The 19,074-nt window shown below is 47.8% G+C and overlaps 1 protein-coding gene across 3 annotated transcripts in view; it reads left to right on the top strand.

Annotated features, from left to right (window-relative positions):
- Positions 1–19,074, top strand: part of RCAN2 (regulator of calcineurin 2) — a 76,874-nt gene that overhangs the window by 43,528 nt on the left and 14,272 nt on the right. The window contains exon 1 of one of the 3 annotated variants that reach the window (XM_052693578.1): positions 1,583–1,842. The exons of the other annotated variants lie outside the window; for them this stretch is intronic. Coding sequence (XP_052549538.1) covers positions 1,756–1,842 — 87 coding nt within the window. The 5' untranslated portion in view covers positions 1,583–1,755. Of the gene's footprint in view, positions 1–1,582; positions 1,843–19,074 lie in introns of those variants that run through there. 3 annotated transcript variants of the gene reach the window in all.

A 19,074-nucleotide genomic window follows, 5' to 3' on the forward strand; every position in this document is an offset into this window, starting at 1 on the left:
CTTGGGGTGAGGAGCTGACATCTCTGCAGAGGTTCTTTCATTAGGTAACGTGAAGTTCCCTGTGCTTCCCAGCTGGAATGGGGAGCTGGGCAGAGTGAGCTGAGCTGAGCTCCTGCTCTTATGTCTCTGCCATCCTTTTGGTGCAGGTGTCTTTGTACTGAATTTCAGCAGGCATATGGCAGGCTGCAGCCCTGTCTGACTGCGCTTCTGCAGAGGCACTGGAGCTAATTCTACACAAGAGGCTTTAAATATCCAGAGCAAACTGTGTGCATTCTCCCAAAGCGTGGCACAAGCTGCAGCATCTGGCAGTGAGGCTCAGTGAGTGCATGGTGTCACATGGAGCTGTGTGCTGTGAGGTGTGTACCAGTAAGGTGTGTTTGCTTTCTGCAGTATGATACCCTGCTCTAGTCAAATACTTTAATTCTGCCTGTTAATCTGACTTGGCCATAAGTGTCACAGAATCGCAGAATGGTTGGGTTGGAAGGGACCTCAAGGATCACGAAGCTCCAACCCCCCTGTGCCATGCAGGGCCACCAACCTCCCCATTTCACAGCAGCCCAGGCTGCCCAGGGCCCCATCCAACCTGGCCTTGAACACCTCCAGGGATGGACGGGGCATCACAGCCTCTCTGGGCAGCTGTTCCAGCTCCTCACCACTCTCACAGCACACAACTTCCCCTGACATCCAACCTCCATCTGCCCTCCCTCAACTTCAAGCCATTTCCCATTTCCAGTGTTATCTGTGGGGCTGCAATATCTGAAAGTAACCTACGGATAGTGAGAATGGAAAGTAAGAGAAGAAACAGTGTTGCCACTTTGGGATAAAGATGGACTTCCAAACATCTACAAAGTCAGGACTTCTATTTCGCAGTACGTCTTTGCTGCAAGCAGCCCACCTGACAAGGCACAAGCAGTCCTAATGAACCAATGGATGTAAAACCGCTTTTGCTGGATGCTGAAGGAGCATCTGTAAGGGCAGAGGGTGCTTCGAGGGAGCCTTCTGTGCTCTGTGCTTTGCAGGGGCATTGAGTTTGAAGCGCAGCCAGGCGCCTCTGCTCTTCCTGAAGATGAGCCGCAGTGCAAGGTGTGTGTAAGCGATGGGATCCCACGTGCAGGTGCTGACTGCTCCCGACGGCAGCACTGAGTGCTCACTGACCTCATGTGCGGGGTTCTGCAGCCTGCCTGATGACAGAGACGGCCGCTGGTAAAGCAGAGCCTGCCTTTCTTCTTGTTTGTCTTTTGTTAGTGCTCTGCTGTGGGTTTTAAGGTATAATGGAGTAATGAATGGCACCGTAAGGCCGGTAGCTTGAAATGCGGGGTTAATTTACACTTGGAGAGGAGCTCGCAGTGTCAGGCGATCCTTTTTTGCCAACATAAGCACTCAGCTGAAACAACAGCTATGACTCAGTTGCCAGCGAACGCTGCTTGAATTGATTTAGTCCCGGTTCAGATTTAGCACATAATCATGTTCAATTTGATCCACTGTGCTGCCGAGAGATAAAAGGGCTGAAAAAATAGACGTGGCTTATGTCAGTGGTGGCGGTGATGTCATTGCCACGAGAGATGGGCTGTGCACAGCGTTACTATGCTGTGCTGCTCACTGCTGCCTGGGAGGGAGGCACGGAGCCGAGAGCAGCTGGCCGGAGCCAGCCCAGAGTCTGGGGCCGTTCCATAGCGGGAGCACATCGACGCTTCCTGCCTTCTTCCCACCGCTCCATCCCCTGAGGCTGCTGAAGTCTGTGTGCAGCAGGGGGGGATGCCAGCCCGTAGCATGGACTGTGATGTCTCTACTCTGGTTGCCTGCGGGGTCGATGCGGAGATCTTTGCCAACCAAGAGGTTCAGGTACGCACCTCCGAATCTTTTGTTACGGATGCTTCCTGAAAGCCCTCGGGGAGCAATAGGAGTTTGTAGGTAGCGGTCGGTGGTAATAAGGAGGAGCAGGCAGGCAGTTAAACAGTCTGCTAATTAGCAGAGAGAGATGCGGGAATGAGCTGCTTTGCGCGGCGTTTTGCTAAGCTGGAAGCAGAGCCCGCTGTTTGCGCCGGGATCAGAAGCAGGTTATGTAACTGACAGCTGTGTGTGCGTGCCTCATCTTCCTAACGAATCATTGTTAATTTTGTACGGCTGTTTTTAGCTCAGCCACGCCGAGAATGTTGTTGATCGATATCGACCACCTCCGGGTGGCTTTGCTCCTCTGGGCGGCAGCTGTTCACTGCCTTCAGACCCCAGCCAAGCATGCGAGAGCAGCACCTTCGTGAAGGGTTACAAGTTAGTGGCAAGTGATGCGCCTGCAGCATGGCAGCACACAGAAAGTTGTGCATCTCCTGTCGTGTGAATAGCTCAAACCCAGGGCTTCGTTCTAACGCTCGGTATCCCGGGCTCATAGTCTCTTAATTAGACATCTGCTGTAGAAAAATCATTGTATGTAATTGCTCGCTGTTGAAATCAATTACCTTTCTCATTTATTACATTACCGTGGGAAAACCACTGCAAATGAAGTTTGAAAGAGGAATTTTAAGTATGCTTTTCACAGATCATCTGAAAGAGCTCCTAGGCATCATACAGTGCAAGTCAGCACTTTATTTAAAGGGCACATACAGATGGCATTTAATTTCTAATCTGACTGCTGTGCTGCTCGTATGAAAATAATGAAGTGGGGGCTGTACAGATTTGAGGTCAAATTCAGAACCCCTCTCTGTTTAACTCTGAGTCGTACATTGAAGTCAACGGAAATGTCTGGAAAAAACGTTTTCATTTGCCAGAGGGTGTGATTTTTATTCCTGTTGGTCTATTAGGTATCACACATGCTTCTACAAATGCTTTTAGGTTCCAGAAGAGAGTCCTGCTAATTTAAAAGGTTTTCTCTTTCCAATTTAATATTGGGTTCAGAGATGAAACTGATAGAGAGTAATTGTGAGGAGTGGCTGAGGAGGATGGGCCTGCCTGCACCGGGACACATTTGTTGGGCTGTTCTGAGTGGTAAAATGTGTGTTCTTACTGCCTTCTTACATTAGAGACTGAAATTGAGAAATTCAAAAGTGAATCTGCACTGACAGAGACTCAGAGCTGGAGCTGCTCTTTTAGTGCGGTGTTTGACAGCAGGTTGCACAAGAAATTCAAGGTGCAGGGATCTTCTTGTACCCTTCTGAATAAGGAATAATAGCAGTGAGGAAGTGCAAATCTAGATTCCATAAAATCAGCAGAGAGCTTTCCATTGACTTGGATGAGACTTAGAGTAACCTGGTTTAAACTGCAGCATCTGGAAAGCGTGGATTGAAGTGCACGGGATAACAGTGAACTAAAGGGTTACAGGGATGCTATGGGAAACAAAATCCCTTTCGTGTGCCATTTTACTTGGTCTTTCTGTGCTTTGTTTGCCTTGGTTAAAACTGTCTTATTCTTGATGTCTGAGTTCAAAGTGAGTGCAAAGGCTCTGGGCATATTTACATTGGAGACTGCACTGCAGACTGCAGTGCAGCTTAGGAACACTAAGTCGACTTCGAAGTCATCGGGCTGAGATGCTGAGAGCAGCCTGTCCTCGCTGACCCACGGCTCCATGCAGAGCAGTTTTCACCCACCAGCCAGCAAACTGGCGTCACAGGCAGCCAGCAGTGCTGCTGCAGCCAGGGCCCAGCACTGGGGCACAGTGTGGGCATCCTCCTTGTTGCAGCTTGAGCACTGCTGGTGTTGTAAAGGTGGGGAGAGCTGCTACAAGTTCAGCATAAAGGACTCTGGTGTTTTTGTTTGCAGAAAGGGCTCTGTTCTGATCGCACCGTGTTTGTGTTGACTTTGATAAGGGAATCATCAAGACTTAAGGTTGGAAAGGAAGAACTGTAGAATCATTAAGGTTGGAAAAGACCTCTGTGATCATCTAATCCAACCTTCGACCCATCTCCACCATGCCCACTAAACCACGACCCTAGGAAGGCCATTCTGAGAAGAGACGGGTGTGGAAGTTGCACAAAAAGATCAAAAGCAAGCACAGCAGTCCCTGCATTCAACTGGAAGACCCAAGTACTGAAAACTAGAGTTACATAGAACCATAGAATCACAGCATGCCCTGGGTTGCAAAGGCCCATGATGCTCATCCAGTTCCAACCCCCTGCTGTGTGCAGGTTGCCAACCAGCAGCCCAGGCTGCTCAGAGCCACATCCAGCCTGGCTGTGCTGCTGTTGTGGCCAGGAGCTGCCCCAGGCCAACAGTAGAGGTGCTTAGCTTGTGTTTGCTCCATAGAGCGGCTGGTAATGGAGCTGGGGCTGCTGCTCTCTGGAGCAGCGGTCCAGAAGTACAGGACTGCACTGCGGGGTTTGGAATGGAGAAGCTGCTCAGCTTCTTGCTGCTCTCTCACCCATGGAAATGACCTTAATTCTGCAGGCTCAGTGCCCTTAGCATCTGGCAGCCAGACTCAGAAATGCTCTTTTTCCATTTGGCCTCTGAAACGAGAGAATACTTAACGCAGAAGGCAGAGCTTTGTAGTTCCAGCACATGGAGCGGCTCATCCTTTCGACAGAGGAGGCATGGATGGGGCATGGAAACTGGCAGCCGGCCACTGTGCTTGCACCCATGGTTTGCCATCCATGAAGCCGTGCAGCAGGCCTTTTGCTTTCTACCCACTGTTGCTTTGAGTTGCCTTTTGTAGCCCAGTAATGAGGTCACGCTGATGAAGGTGCTGCTGTCCCTGTTGTGCAGTATGCACTGTGCCTGTAGTGTGCCAGGAATTAGCAAACTTCAGGGCAGGCGTGGAAATCATAGAGTGTGGTTCTGCTTTGTAGTTCACCTGGATAATTGAGATTTCTCTTTCAGCACCTCTAGATGATCACTTTGTATCATGTTTGTTACATAGCTAATTAGTTAATTAATATCTTATTTCTAGCAGAGAAATTCTAGACAGTACTTACATACTGGCAGAGAACTTAAGCTCATACTTACTACTCTAAGCAAGACTTATATTATTAATTCTTACCCCATAGAATCAGAAGATCATCTTCATGATCTTCAGTTATTTTCACATGTACCATTCTGCAGGCAGCATGATGGGATAGAGACAGCAAGGTACAAGGAAACAGAAGGCAAACTAATGACACAGATTGATGGAATTTGCAACTGAAGACTGTAAGGTAATTTAGACTGGAAGGTTGACCTCATTGTGGCCTTCCAGTGCTTGAAGGGAGCGTATAAACGGGAGGGGGAATGGCTGTGTGTGAGGGTGGGTGGTGATGGGACAAGGGGAATGGTTTTAAAGTGAGACAGGGGAGGTTTGGGTTGGATCTGAGGAGGAAGTTTTTCATGCAGAGGGTGGTGAGGCACTGGCACAGGTTGCCCAAGGAGGCTGTGGATGCCCCATCCCTGCAGGCATTCAAGGCCAGGCTGGATGTGGCTCTGGGCAGCCTGGGCTGCTGGTTGGCGACCTGCACACAGCAGGGGGTTGGGACTGGATGGTTGTGCAAAGTTTAGATGTATGGCTAAATGCCTTTCTGGCACAAATGAATCCTTGGCTCTTGAGGTGTTTCAGCACCACTTCATTCTCCATTTGTAAAAGTGACTCATTCAGAGACGTTCTGAGGTTTGCAGCTGAAGTGCTCTAAGGTTAGCATCAAGTGAAGAAAGCTGTAGAGAAAAGTGCTGCTGCCCCTCTGGGTACTGCAGCTGCCCAATGGCAGAAAGCAGGTCTTGTCTGCACAGTTTCTGCATTCCCTTTTTCAGATTTTTCTCCTCAGCTGTGTAACCTTGATTTATGGGAAGAGACTGCTGCACAGTGATAAGACTGCAACAAACTAGAGATAAGGAGGAAGCAAACAGCAGCAGGACTACCAAAAGAATCCTGTTAGCTAAAAGACCTGTTTTATAACCTCTTCCGTTCGTGTTTTCTTTTCCTGATAGTTATTTTTATATAAAGTTTTCCATTTGTGAAATCTTTTATGATCCAAATAAAGGCCCCAGATCTTCTGGGTTAGTTGGTTTGTTTTTGTGGGAGAAGGAGACAGGGAGGTTCTTTTCCCCAAAGAGGTTTCAGGTCTGTAGTGATGTGATGTTCCTCTGCAGCTCTGTGTATGTACCTCGTTTTCTCTCAAGCATTACCAATAGTTGTTGCTTCTTAACACGACCGAAGGTTTGATGTTGAGAGAAGCTGCATTTTTTCAGACAAACATCTTTTCCATCTCTATTTTATCAAACACTGTATGTGTAGATTAATGGATATGCTTTATGGTTGGCTGGTTCTTCCTTTAATATCTAAATAATCTGCTATGTTTTCATCATTCACATGCCAAGCAACATATTTGCTTTGGAAGATACCATCATATGCAGAATGCAACAACCATGACAGTGTGATTTCAAGCAGTGAATTCTTCCTTGGTGAAGAGATGCTGAGCAAAAAGAGTAGCAGGGTTTATCAGACAGCTGAATAACATGCATTGCCAAGGCTGAGAAGCTGGCCAAGCAAAGCGGCTGACTGCTGCTGACTGCTGCTCAGTTGTTGCAGGGCTTTCTGCTGTCCATCCTCATGTTTAGACTGGTGCTGGGGCTGCACGTGTAAGCTAAATTATTATTTTTTCTGGCCAAATAGTAAACCTCTCCCCCTTTTTCTCCTTGGCAGTGCATCTCAAAGAACTTACAGCCGTAAGTTTGACTCCAGCCTATGCTTTCTGCCTGGATAAGAACTTTATTTTCTGCTTCGTTCGTGTTAATTCCTGACAGCAGATCACTTTCTCATAACATCAGTGTTCCTAAGATGCATTTAATTGCCTTCATTTGGTATTTCTGGTGATGCTGAGAAAAGCCCTTGACAGCACTAGCAGTGAGTAAGCAGCCCCACTGTCACTGAAGGATCCCATGCAGCAAATGGTGCAGTGGGAAACCAGATCTCAGAGTCACCACAAAGCCCCCAGAGGACATCGATTCCAGCCCCAGGCCCCACACAGCACCCAACCCCCACCTGGCTGAGTCTGGTGTCCCCGTGCTCCCTGTGAGGAGCTGCAGCCGCCGAAAGGCCTCCTGTCAACCTGCTCTGCTCGGGGCCCAGCAGCCCAAGGGGCCTTGGCCACCCCTCACATGTGCCCTTGAGGCCCTTCTCCACTTTTTAGCCCTCATTAGAATGCTCTCTAACAGCTTCGTGTCCTTTCAGGACTGTGGCACCCAACACTGCACCCAGTGCTGGAGATGAGGCTGCACAGAGCACAGTGGGACCTTCCTCCCCTGGCCCACTGGCAGTGCTGGGTCTGGTGCTCCCAAGGCAGGGCTGGCTCTGCTGGTTCCTCAGCAGCCTGCTGGTTCCTGAGCACACAGAATCACAGAATGGTTTGGGTTGGAAGGGACCTCAAGGATCACGAAGCTCCAACCTCCCTGTGCCATGCAGGGCCACCAACCTCCCCATTTCACAGCAGCCCAGGCTGCCCAGGGCCCCATCCAACCTGGCCTTGAACACCTCCAGGGATGGACGGGGCATCACAGCCTCTCTGGGCACCTCACCACTCTCATAGCAAATAATTTATTGGTCCTCAGCACTGCCATAGGAGCAGGGCTGCTCTCCAGCCTCTCATCCCGTGGTCTGTACTTATCACCAGCGTTGCCCCATCCCAGCTGCAGATTTCCCAGGCGTGCAACTTGTCAAGGTCTCTTTACAAGGCCTCTTCCTCAAAGGAGTCAGCAGCTCCTCTCAATTCAGTGCCATCCAGTCTTACCCAATGTTCCTTCAAGTCCTTCATCCAAACCACTGATGAAAAGGTTGAAGAGGCCCTAAAATGCAGCCCTGCAGGAGCCCACCACTGGCTGCCAGTTTGGTGTAACTCCATTACTGGAACCTTTGTAGCCCAGCCTGTCAGCCAGGTGTTCATCCATCACACACCGTAGGTCTTTGCCTTGTTGTACACTGGCCTTTTTTTTTACAGAAGGATCCTGTCAGAAACAGTATGGAAGTCTTTAGTGAGATGTAAAAAGGTGGCATCAACTGACTTCCCTTGGTCAGCAGGGTGGTCAGAGGAGGTAAGGTTAATTAAACAGGATTTTTCCCCTTTGAACTTGTGTTGATTAAGTTAGGTTAGTTTAGTATTTAGTTAGTTAGGTTAGTATCACTGATAAATAATAAATAAGTAAATTAATCTTGAAAGTTCATCAGTGTCCCAGCACCTTTTGGAGGCTCCCTTCCTGCCTCCAGGTTACAACCTCCATGCAATGTTCCTTGGCTGCTGCCCCTCTCCTTTCAGCTTGCTGCTCAGAAGGCTTTGCCATTACGTGTCTCCCACAGGACTGAGCAGCTGGATGGGGCTGAATGAAGCTACACATGCTTGTGGCAGAATGTACTTTGTAAGCCTTACCAGGACCTCTTCTATTTTCAACACATTTTTACTCTGTCTTCCTTTCTGCTTCATCTTTCAGAATGTGAGGAGGAGCTGCTTTCCCTTCTTGTTAGTCCCATGTAGTAGTCAATACTACTACTGAACAACTCTCTGTATGCACTTTTGATAGTTTCCAAACAGGTTGAGATGCAATGTGCCAAATTGTGAGAGTGTTCTGGGTGATTCTGGGTGACACTACTTTCAGCAAATGGCCGTAGGTAATTTCTGTTTGATTTCAGATTTCATTGTTAGCAGCTAATGGAAAAAACTGTTCCCGGCAAGTACTTCTGATGGAAAAGATGATGAAGTGAACTTCTGAAAAGACAGTCTGAGATCAGATGGGTGAGGAAAGTTATTTTCTTTGTAAGGTCATCATCTCCAATCTTACGGAGCTTAATAGTGTCTCCTGAGCAGATTATCCAAGCACTAAGGAGGGCACGAGAATTAGCAGTTAAAAAGGCACTTTTCAGTGCGTAATGCAGATTATCCATCCTGATGCAGAGGACAGATGGGACGTACATTACGAACTTGCTGAGGCTAGATCAGCATTTCAGGGATTTATATGTGAAGTGACAATCTAGTTAGAAATCATAGAATCCCAGCATGGCCTGGGTTCAAAGGCCCACAGCGCTCCTCCAGCTCCAACCCCTGCTGTGTGCAGGTCGCCAAGCAGCAGCCCAGGCTGCCCAGAGCCACATCCAGCCTGGCCTTGAATGCCTGCAGGGATGGGGCATCCACAGCCTCCTTGGGCAACCTGTGAACAGTGTGTTGCAAAATGGATTTCAAATATTGGTGAATTTTAAGGAGAGCAAGAAAAGTTCTGTAATGCCTAAGAGGAGGGAGGAGCACAGTGTGCAGATCCACTGACAGCAGGAAGACAGCACATCATGCTGCAGAGAGAATTCATGTATGACCAATTTCTTGTGTGTTTGTATAAAGAATTGGACAGATAATGGGCTAACAGTAAAAATAAAGCCATCCCTCTGATGCCATTCCTGTGGATGTCAGGGGAAGTTGTGTGCTGTGAGAGTGGTGAGGTGCTGGAACAGCTGCCCAGAGAGGCTGTGATGCCCCGTCCATCCCTGGAGGTGTTCAAGGCCAGGTTGGATGGGGCCCTGGGCAGCCTGGGCTGCTGTGAAATGGGGAGGTTGGTGGCCCTGCATGGCACAGGGGGGTTGGAGCTTCGTGATCCTTGAGGTCCCTTCCAACCCAAACCATTCTGTGATTCTGTGTAATCAGCCACCTTTGTTCTTTGGCAAGGCAACAGGGCAGGTGGCATAAAGCAGATGTGGAAAGGAGGTATTTTGACGTGTGCTTTCACAGTGTTCAGCTTGTCATTGCTGCAGTAACATCACTTTGTAGCTCCTATAAGGAGGGGGCACAAGTTTTAAGCACTGCCTAAAGAGCAGTGTGCCAGCTCTGGCTTTGCAGTGCTTGTGAGCTGTTGCTGCAGGTGGGAGCGTGGCCCCACCTGATGCTCGGGGTCCTTTGCAGCAGGCAGGCAGTTGCTGAATGCACTGTCAGGCTGTGAGTAGTGCTGAGACCTTGTTGGACTCACATGGATCCTGTGGAGCAGCAGTTGCTCAGTCTGGGCTCTGTGCTGACGTGGACGCAGCAGGGTTGAGGCTTGCTGCTGCAGTTGTCTCTTCAGCCTAGTTAGGCTTTTCAGAGGTACATTTTTGGTCTGTAAAATGAGATGTCATCGTTGTCTGGTTTACAGATCCTAAGAAGAAAAGAACCAAGTGTGAGAAGCACTGCCTTTAGCTTTACAAACAGCTGGACTGCAGAGCTGTGCAACCAGCCGGCTTCATGCAGGCTGGGCCCTGAACCAGCACCACATCTCTGAACTGAAGGAAAGAGAAACTACTTTCTTATTAATGATATCAGCTGGGATCAAATCCAGACAAGGGGCCATAATAGTAACAAGCACGCTGCTTCTGTTAGGCAGAAGTAAATTACTGATGTGCTTAAGTTGTATAGATTTGGGAGGTTGATTTTTTTTTTTTATGGTGAATGAATAAAGATGAAAGGTTTTGAGATGTCCATTTCTTGCTTTCATAGCAGATAACCAGGCTGGAAGTGTTGAAAAACGACAGTGATTTACAGCAGAGATTTAAGCTGCACGTGGTCCTAGATCCCAGAGCAGTGCTATTGCTTGGGCTGAGGGGAAGGACCTCAGAGTCACTGAGTGCTGCGGGATGAAAACGTTTGCTTGGCATCCAGCAGCAGTCCTGAAGCAGATTGACCCAATGCCTGCTGCATCCAAAACGTAACAAACATCTCTGAATGTCATTGGCTAGATGTTTGCTATAAGTGCTGCTTAGGATGTAACTATTTTATATAGTGTGAAGCAAGAAGAGCAGAGGGGCATGAAGGATTTTATGCACGGAAAGTTCCAATGTGTTCGATCAGGAGAATTTACTTTGTGGGAAAAGGAATTTGTATAGATATGGGAAAACTGATAAATGGGAGTTGCCAAGTGTGTGTAAAACATAGCAGACAATAGCTGCAGATGAGCATATTTTCAGTGACTATTTTGTGGCTTACCTGTAAGATACTGCTATTGCTTTCAAGCTCTTCGTTTATCTGACCCTACATGTTTTCTACCAAATTGCAGGTGTATCTGTACCAAGCCTGGATCTACTGGGTTTATGGTCTGTGTACCTCTTAGGGAGTCTGTGGCTGTGCTGAGGGACTTAGAGGCTGAATGGGTTCACTTCTAGTTGATCATTTGTCCTTAATTGAATCTCAGTATCCAGTACTGATGAAGTACTGGAACACCTGCACCTTCAGCTCCATTTGTACTGAGACTGAAAAGTGTAAATTGTGTTCTGGAGCTTCTAGTGAACGAGGCCTGTGCAGCACAGGGTTTGCAGGTGGGTGCATGCACACCAGGCTGGGCCATCAGGACCCTCTCGACTTGCTGTTCTCATGGATTTTTATGTCACTTACAGTGTAGATGCACCAAACTCAAGTGCTTACTTCAAAGTCAGACTCCTTGAAATGCAGGCTATGAGCCTGTGTGCCATTAGATGACTTCAGGAGACAGAGACATAGCCAAACAATGCCATGCAGCAAGAAGCTGCACTCTACAGGGTGCCACCTATTTTTATATGTCCTACTTGGTTTTATTATTAAAAAACAGACTCCCCACTTGGTTACCCTTCTGGTTGCCAGCCACTGCTTTTGTTGCCTTCTTGCTGCCTCCCTAACAGCTCTGGATATGAGCCTTAACAGGGAGCAGCTTTGGTTTCATAATGCCAGTCTGGTATCCTTTTAATATCGTGCTGTTACTGATATATTTTTCACATCAGGAAATGAAAATGATTTTGATGAAAAGCAGTGCTGTTTTTAGCCGTAAGATAGGATTAGTCTACTTTCCAGTTCTTGTTTTGAAACAAAATCCGTGCCAACTGGAAATTATCCAGTTGGTTGAAAGATGACATGGGAGCGCTTTGGTCAGGAACGTTTGCTTTTTCACCCTGGGCTTTCTTCCATCTGCCCACTAAAACAATTATAGCACTGCAAGACTGAAATTCCCTCCTCTGTATCCTCAATGCTAGTGGTCAGTGCTCGTGGCTACGGAGGCAGGAAGGAACCACTGCCTCTGTGCTCCCCATGGAACACACTGGTACCAGCATGGCACAGGGGGGTTGGAGCTTCGTGATCCTTGAGGTCCCTTCCAACTCTGGCCATTCTGTGATTCTGTGATGTTTTTCACTTAGCTATACAGAACACTGCAGGGCGTTTCTCAGTGCTGTAGCAGCTCAGGGTGTTGGAGTCCCCCAAAGGCTGTGACCTGTCTTTGGGGATAAATAACCTCACAAAGTACAAATCACATTTCTTTTAACCAAAATTCAAACTGGAAAACGTTTTTTTCATAGGAGAGTGGAGAAATGGATGTTACAGTGACAATATGAAAGCATCATAGAGTGAAGAGTGATCTTTGTTCATGCAGATCACAGAATCACAGAATGGCCAGGGTTGGAAAGGACCTCAAGGATCACGAAGCTCCAACCCCCCTGTGCCATGCAGGGCCACCAACCTCCCCATTTCACAGCAGCCCAGGCTGCCCAGGGCCCCATCCAACCTGGCCTTGAACACCTCCAGGGATGGACGGGGCATCACAGCCTCTCTGGGCAGCTGTTCCAGCACCTCACCACTCTCACAGCACACAACTTTGCTTTCCATCCATCTTCTGCTGTGACCTGCAGAATTAATTCACAGTTAAGCTTTCCAAAATGAAAACCACATTAAAACCAACTGTATCCAGCAGATTGTGGCTAATCTGGGGCTCCTCTTTGGGCACCCAAGGAGTGGGACAGAATGCTGTAGTGGCAATGTCTTACTGTGGCCTCTTCCAGTATGACATGCAGTCATGCATGCAGGACCACTGCAGGCCATGGAAGTTCTGCCACTGGAAGCAGGAGGAACAGGTGGTTACCTGTAGTTATCCTTTGCTTTTTCCTGTGAGAAGACAGAAATGCACACACTGGTGGCTTTGCACTTTGTCATAGTGTAGTTCTTGTTGTGAGAGAAGTCTGCATCCTCTGTAATAATAAAAAGGAATTTATTTGATAGTCTGATTCCAGTCAGTGCAGCATCCAACCACCTGCAATTCTGTTGTGCACAGCTTCATTTTTTACATACTTTAACATTGTTTTCTTCTTCCATCATCCTTTTTTCCCCCTCCCATTTAGGCCATTTGAATATCTAGGAAAGGAAACAGGAGCTAGAACAAAGAAAAGTATCTCAAGAGAATGATATGGATAGCTTTTTGTTGCATTTTAGCAAAATGTGGAGAGGCATGCTGCATAACCAGGCACAGATGCAGGCAGGTGTGCTGTGTTGTGCTGTAAGCATCTCTCGTGTGTTCCTGAAGCCCCACGTCCTTATGCAGCCCATCAGGCAGCGTTGCTTTGGTGCCGTTGGCTCACAGTGCATGGCTGTGGGAGCAGTTGGATCCCATTCATCACCACGCTGAGCTGCACAGGGCAGAACGTTTCTGGAATGGCTCCTGGAAGGGCTTCCCATCTCCCTCCCTCTGCAGTGTGTGTAAGCACAACACTCACCTCCATACACCCCTGTTCTTATCCAACCCAAGCTTGATTTTTTTCTTAGTTTTCTTTCTCCCTCATCCTTCCACATTTGTTTCTGAGGAAAGGTACTGACACAGAACACTTGTGGATAGCATTAGCCTTGAAACACCATTCACTTACCATTTATGCTGCATCGAGTCCCTTGGTTGGCAGCAGCCCGCTGCTGCTCTCGCTGTGTTTTCTTGTGCACTGAGGCTCCTGACTTAGCTTTAGGAGCTGCTCAGATGTAAACAGCAAACAGAGCTGCTTGAACAATTTACAAACTAAGTGTAAGACAGAATGACAGATGGTCCAGGCAGTCTGGCAAGAATACGGAACAGTAAAACAGTGCAGTGGCAGTGTTAGACTGTGGTCACAGTGCTGCATGTTTTGTGCTGTAATTACAGAGAAAGGCAGGGGACGAGGTGAGGCCTTTGTTTTGTGCCTTGGTGCAGAGGTGCAAAGCCCTTGGGTGCAAACTGAATGCTACATTTCTGCCTCTGCTCAGCTGTTTGTTGTTTTCTGAAGGTCTGTTTCAGAAGGGATTTGAGCTTCTAAGAATGTGTATTGGTGGGTCACTAATTTTTCCAGTTGTTAAATATTAAATCTAGACAGTTCACGAAGGAGCAAGAGATTTTCTTCTCCTATCCTGCCTGTTTGCTTTTAACAGGGGACCTCCTATTTCAGCACTTTCAGCACTGATTTTCATAGAATCACAGAATCACACAATGGCCAGGGTTGGAAGGGACCTCAAGGATCACAAAGCTCCAACCCCCCTGTGCCATGCAGGGCCACCAACCTCCCCATTTCACAGCAGCCCAGGCTGCCCAGGGCCCCATCCAACCTGGCCTTGAACACCTCCAGGGATGGACGGGGCATCACAGCCTCTCTGGGCAGCTGTTCCAGCACCTCACCACTCTCACAGCACACAACTTCCCCTGACATCCAACCTCCATCTGCCCTCCCTCAACTCCAAACCATTTCCCCTTGTCCTGCTGCCATCTCCCCTTTCCAAGAGCTGACTCCCCTCCTGTCTGCAGGCTCCCTTTAGGTACTGCAGGCTGCACTGAGGTCACCCTGCAGCTTCTCTTCTCCAGGCTTTCTGTCCTTTCTGAATCCAGATAGGCTGAAACTACATTTCTAATCATGTTAGCACAGTTTGCATTTGTTTGCATTTTGCACTGGGACTGGAAAAGAAAGAGCATTCCCCATGACTGTGATGAGAAACAGCTGAAAAGCTGTAAATGTTGATCACTGTAGGCGAAGCAGTAAATCAGGAATGGGCAAGGCAAGCATTTTATTTGTTTAAACTGTCCCATGGCTTTTTCTTGTTTATTTTTCTACTTAACTGGTTTGGCAAAGGCAGGGAACAAATAGCATGTATTTTATGGATGTTTTACAACATTACATCTCCAAGTGCATAAATGAAACAAATTCCTTCATCTCCTGAGTGTTTTCTTTCTTTCATTCTTACATTCTGCTTCTGTCCACTGGGGTTCTGACTGCATCCCTTGGCACTCCAACACATGCAGGGCCAACTTTGCAGAGGTAGGAGCTTCTAGACCAGCCAGCTTTCCAACTGGATTTCTGTGTGCTTATAGAAGGACCGTGCTCCTGGATGGGCGTGGGAAATGGAGAGCTGAGGTGACTCTTAAGTTTTCAAAGATCACTGAAGATTCCTTCAGCAACTGAAGGAACTGGGGCTGTTTGGGCTGGGGAAGAGGAGGCTGAGGGGAGACCTGATTGCTCTCTGCCAGTACCTGAAAGTGAGTGCAGCAGAGCGGGGTTGGTCTCTGCTCACTGGTGCCAGGGGAGGGGAAATGGCCTCAAGTGGTGCCAGGGGAGGTTGAGGTTGGATGCCAGGAAACACTTGTGTACAGAAAGGGCTGCTCAGCACTGCCATGGGCTGACAGGGAGGTGGTGGAGTCCCCATCCCTGGCTGTGTTTCAAACCGTTTGGATGTGGTGCTCAGGGCCATGATTTAGCGGAGGGCTGGTAGAGTTGGGCTGGGATGGTTGGGCTGCGGTTGGACTCCATCATCTTTAAGGGCTTTTCAACCTGAGCTGTTCTATGATTCTAATTGAGGTCAGTTTTCTTCCACACCTTTGTTTGCTCAATTAAGGTAATAGGTAATTTAAGAATTACTGATGCAGGCTAGATATATGCACAGCAATTTGTTGTGCTGCCAATTAGCTGTTGGGTTCAAATGTCTCCAGCAATAAACAGAATTGATAGCTGGTGTCTTACTGGATGTGTTCTTAAATCCAATGCAGAACAGCTCCTTGGAGTTCACTCTGTACCTTATTTTCTCATTTACTGCTTGAATTCTTAAATAAAATAATTAAGAAAACCAAGCAAACAGCTGAAAACACCAAGTGCTCATAGCAGGGCAGCCTGCTGGAATCTTTGCTTACTGCTGGATTACTATCATTATTTTATCATTCTCAAGCCAAAACGCAAAGCCGATTTTTGGAAATGCAGGAATTGCTTTCAGTCCTTCCCAAACTTGCTCTTCCTTTTTTCTTTTTCCCTCCCTGCCAAATAATGCATAAACAAATAAATGCTGCCCAAAACAGCGTCCAGCACAGCAGTCAGGGAGCAGAGCGGCGTCTCTACAGAACGCTTCCTAGAACGGGGGCAGAACTAAGAGCTCTATTTATATCGAGGGCACACGGCCAGATGGTTTGAAGGAGTGCTTCCATTATTTCAGGAAGCTGATGTGGCATCTGGAAGCGGAGCGCTCCAAACGTGGAGCATTCCCAGAGCTGCGGCGGGCAGTGCAGTGAAACTGCAGCGCTCCTGTGAAAAAAAGAAATGTAAAGCGTGGATTTTTCTTTTAGCTCAATCATTGGGTGTGAAATTGAATTGAGAAGTCTCCAAAGTAGATTAAATCACCCCCTTGGCATTGCCACGGGAACAGTTTATTTCATCTTGAAGGCGCCTTTGGTTTCCAGATCAGTGGAGCTGAGCGGGAGGAACGTGCGTCACTTTGAGGTAAACAGGGATGTGAGGTGGTTAAAAACAGAAAAGGCAACGCAGCAAAATCCTGTGCCTGACATTTGTCAGCCACTTCTGCATCGCGACGGCTGCTTCCATGGAGCTGTGGGGCAGATATTATCGCTGTCCCTTTCGCTGTGCCGATGAGTTGGAAGTGCACTGTGAATGGGTTTGGTTCAGCTGATTCCGAGAGGCACGGCTGTCTTGTTCTGCTCCCCAGGAGCTGTGCAGTGCTGCTGTTCCTCGTCGGGCTGTCCCAGCACAGGAGGATGTTGTGCTCCTGCTGCCCCGGCCCCAGCGTGAGGTGGAACTCACCAGATTCTTCAGCCTGACGTTTCCTGCCTGGTTGTTTGTCAGCACCATCTTTGGGGAGATGACGAATTGCACGTGTTTGTGTCACACTGTGTAAAGTCTGTTATGTTTTCTCAAAGTCCCTTTCCAGAGCGAGACGCCGAATGTGTAAGCAGAAAGCCTGCTGTGTTAGCTGGGGCTGGGTGGGTGATCCCAGGAGGTCCTTTCCCACCCTACAGTTCTGCAAACCTCTTCACTAGTCCTTTTGGTATTAGAATGCTTCTGACATGCAATGAGGGAACCCTGAATGCAGCCTTCAGAGTGTTCCAGGGCTACCTAGGGGCCTCCAAAGCAGCACTCATGTAACACCTGCTGTAGGGAACTGCTTTGGCAGGGGGTTGGACTCGATGGTCTCTGGAGGTCCCTTCCAACCCCTACAGTTCTGTGATTCTGTGATTCTGTGAACACAGCAACACAAACGTTAGGGCATGCACAGACTGGGGCTTCCTGCAGAGTGCATTGCAGCTGGTGTGTGTTCTGGGTACAACTGGTTCACTGCAAAGAGCACAGCAATAAGGTCACTCATTATGTGGAATACAAAACGTGTGTTCTTTCTTATCCCATAGCAAGACCTGAAGGCATTGAGAACCTCTGCAACATTAGTCGGATTGCAGTAGTGCAAATGAATCGGTCCTGATGTAACCAGAGAAGAAGATTTATTATTTGTTGGTTGTTTTATTTGTTTGTTTGCTTTGTTTCTAACCCCTCCCAAAGTGCAGCTTTGGCTGTTCTGGGGTTCACTTCATCTCTACTGCTTCACTGACCTCCACCCCTCCGCAGAAGGGTGAGCACAGAGCTGCAGGCTGTATGTAGGAGACTTGTGTCTGTGTGTTGGTGTGTCTGTGCGCTGATTGCTTGTGCGGTCTTGCAAGATTGGAGTTTAAAATAAATAACAACGCTGGATTATGAGGAATCCATTTTGATGACAGCAGAAACTTTCCGCAAGGCCAGGCAGCAGTGCCCAGTCTGAGTGCTGCAGGTGGCAATGCTCCGTGCTGTCGGGGAGGGAAGCAGGACGACCTCACACTTGTGCCTATAGCTTCCTCTGGTGGGAGGTGAGATGGAAAGCTGGGGTGTGGACACGTCTGCCTTAAGGTGATCTCTGCGTGATTAATAACCCTTTTATTCTCTTGCCATTTATTTCTTAAAGGGATAAGGATGATTCCACGCTGACAAAGTGTACTTTTTTAGAACCAGAAAACACAACGGTTCATGAGGCTGCTGCTCACACTGGCTGCTTGCAGGAGCTCCTGCCATTTAATGCATTTTCACCCTTCACTTGAGTTGCATCAGACTGCTTCCCTGCCTTCTGTGACTCATGAAATAACTGTTAGAAGCTCCTGAAATGAAGTGAATTCTTGGCAGTTTTGTTTAAACAAGTTTTTAGAAATGAGCCCCTTCTTATGGGCTTTGGAAAATAAAGGTGTATTGCCATCCCCTAATCTTTTCTTCCTACCTTTTCATGAAAGTAATTAGCCTTTTTTGAATGCCTCTAGGCCATGGCATTTCACTTTTCATTTTACAGACCTAATGCTGAATAACCTTCTGAAATTGAGCCCAAATCTTTTAATTGGTGCTCTTTGTTTCCTACCAGCACTGCTGGCTGTTTTAATGCAGTTCGTTTCCATCCCTTCACCATTCCTGCTTTCCTCAGATACGACATGTTTCTGCTGCATCTTATTCTTTGTATCCCAAGCAGAGATCACCCACCTTTGCCTCCTGCCACAGGCTCAGCACCATGGCCATCCTGCAGTTGCTCTCCCAGCTGCCCTCCATCTTCCTTGCTCTCAGGTGACAAAAGCCTACACAACCACATTAACCCATTCCAGTGCCCTTCAAGTGGCACCAGCACTTAGTGGTGAATTTACTTCCAGCTGTTGGAAGTGGTGTCATATATTATGATGTAATATCCTAGAAAGCAGGATGTATATTGTATCAAAGCAACTCATAGTATTATTTAAGTGTTTGGTATCAATGACCATCTTGTCCTTCTAGGCTGAGCAAGCCCACCCAGCCTTGGTGCTGGGAACTGGGAACTGCTCCGTTCGTAGGGTGGCTTTGTTTGTAGACTGAAAGAACACAGCCTATGCACAGCCTGTCTAATTTTATCTTCCATCTTGCACCATTAAGAGGTGTGCAGTGTTAGCACTGCTGTGGGTATGTGGAAACAGAAGGCATTGAGCTCTGAGAGATGAGGTTCTTCTGGGGAAACTGATAACAAGTACAGAATTCAGGAGAAACATATTTTGTTCTTGTCAGTTATGTCTTGGTTGTTGTACATGATTGGTTGCTTGGATTGGCCAAGTGGCCAGCAG

Source organism: Tympanuchus pallidicinctus, unplaced genomic scaffold, assembly GCF_026119805.1.
Source record: "Tympanuchus pallidicinctus isolate F22 unplaced genomic scaffold, pur_lepc_1.0 scaffold1, whole genome shotgun sequence".
Taxonomy (NCBI): Eukaryota; Metazoa; Chordata; class Aves; order Galliformes; family Phasianidae; genus Tympanuchus; species Tympanuchus pallidicinctus.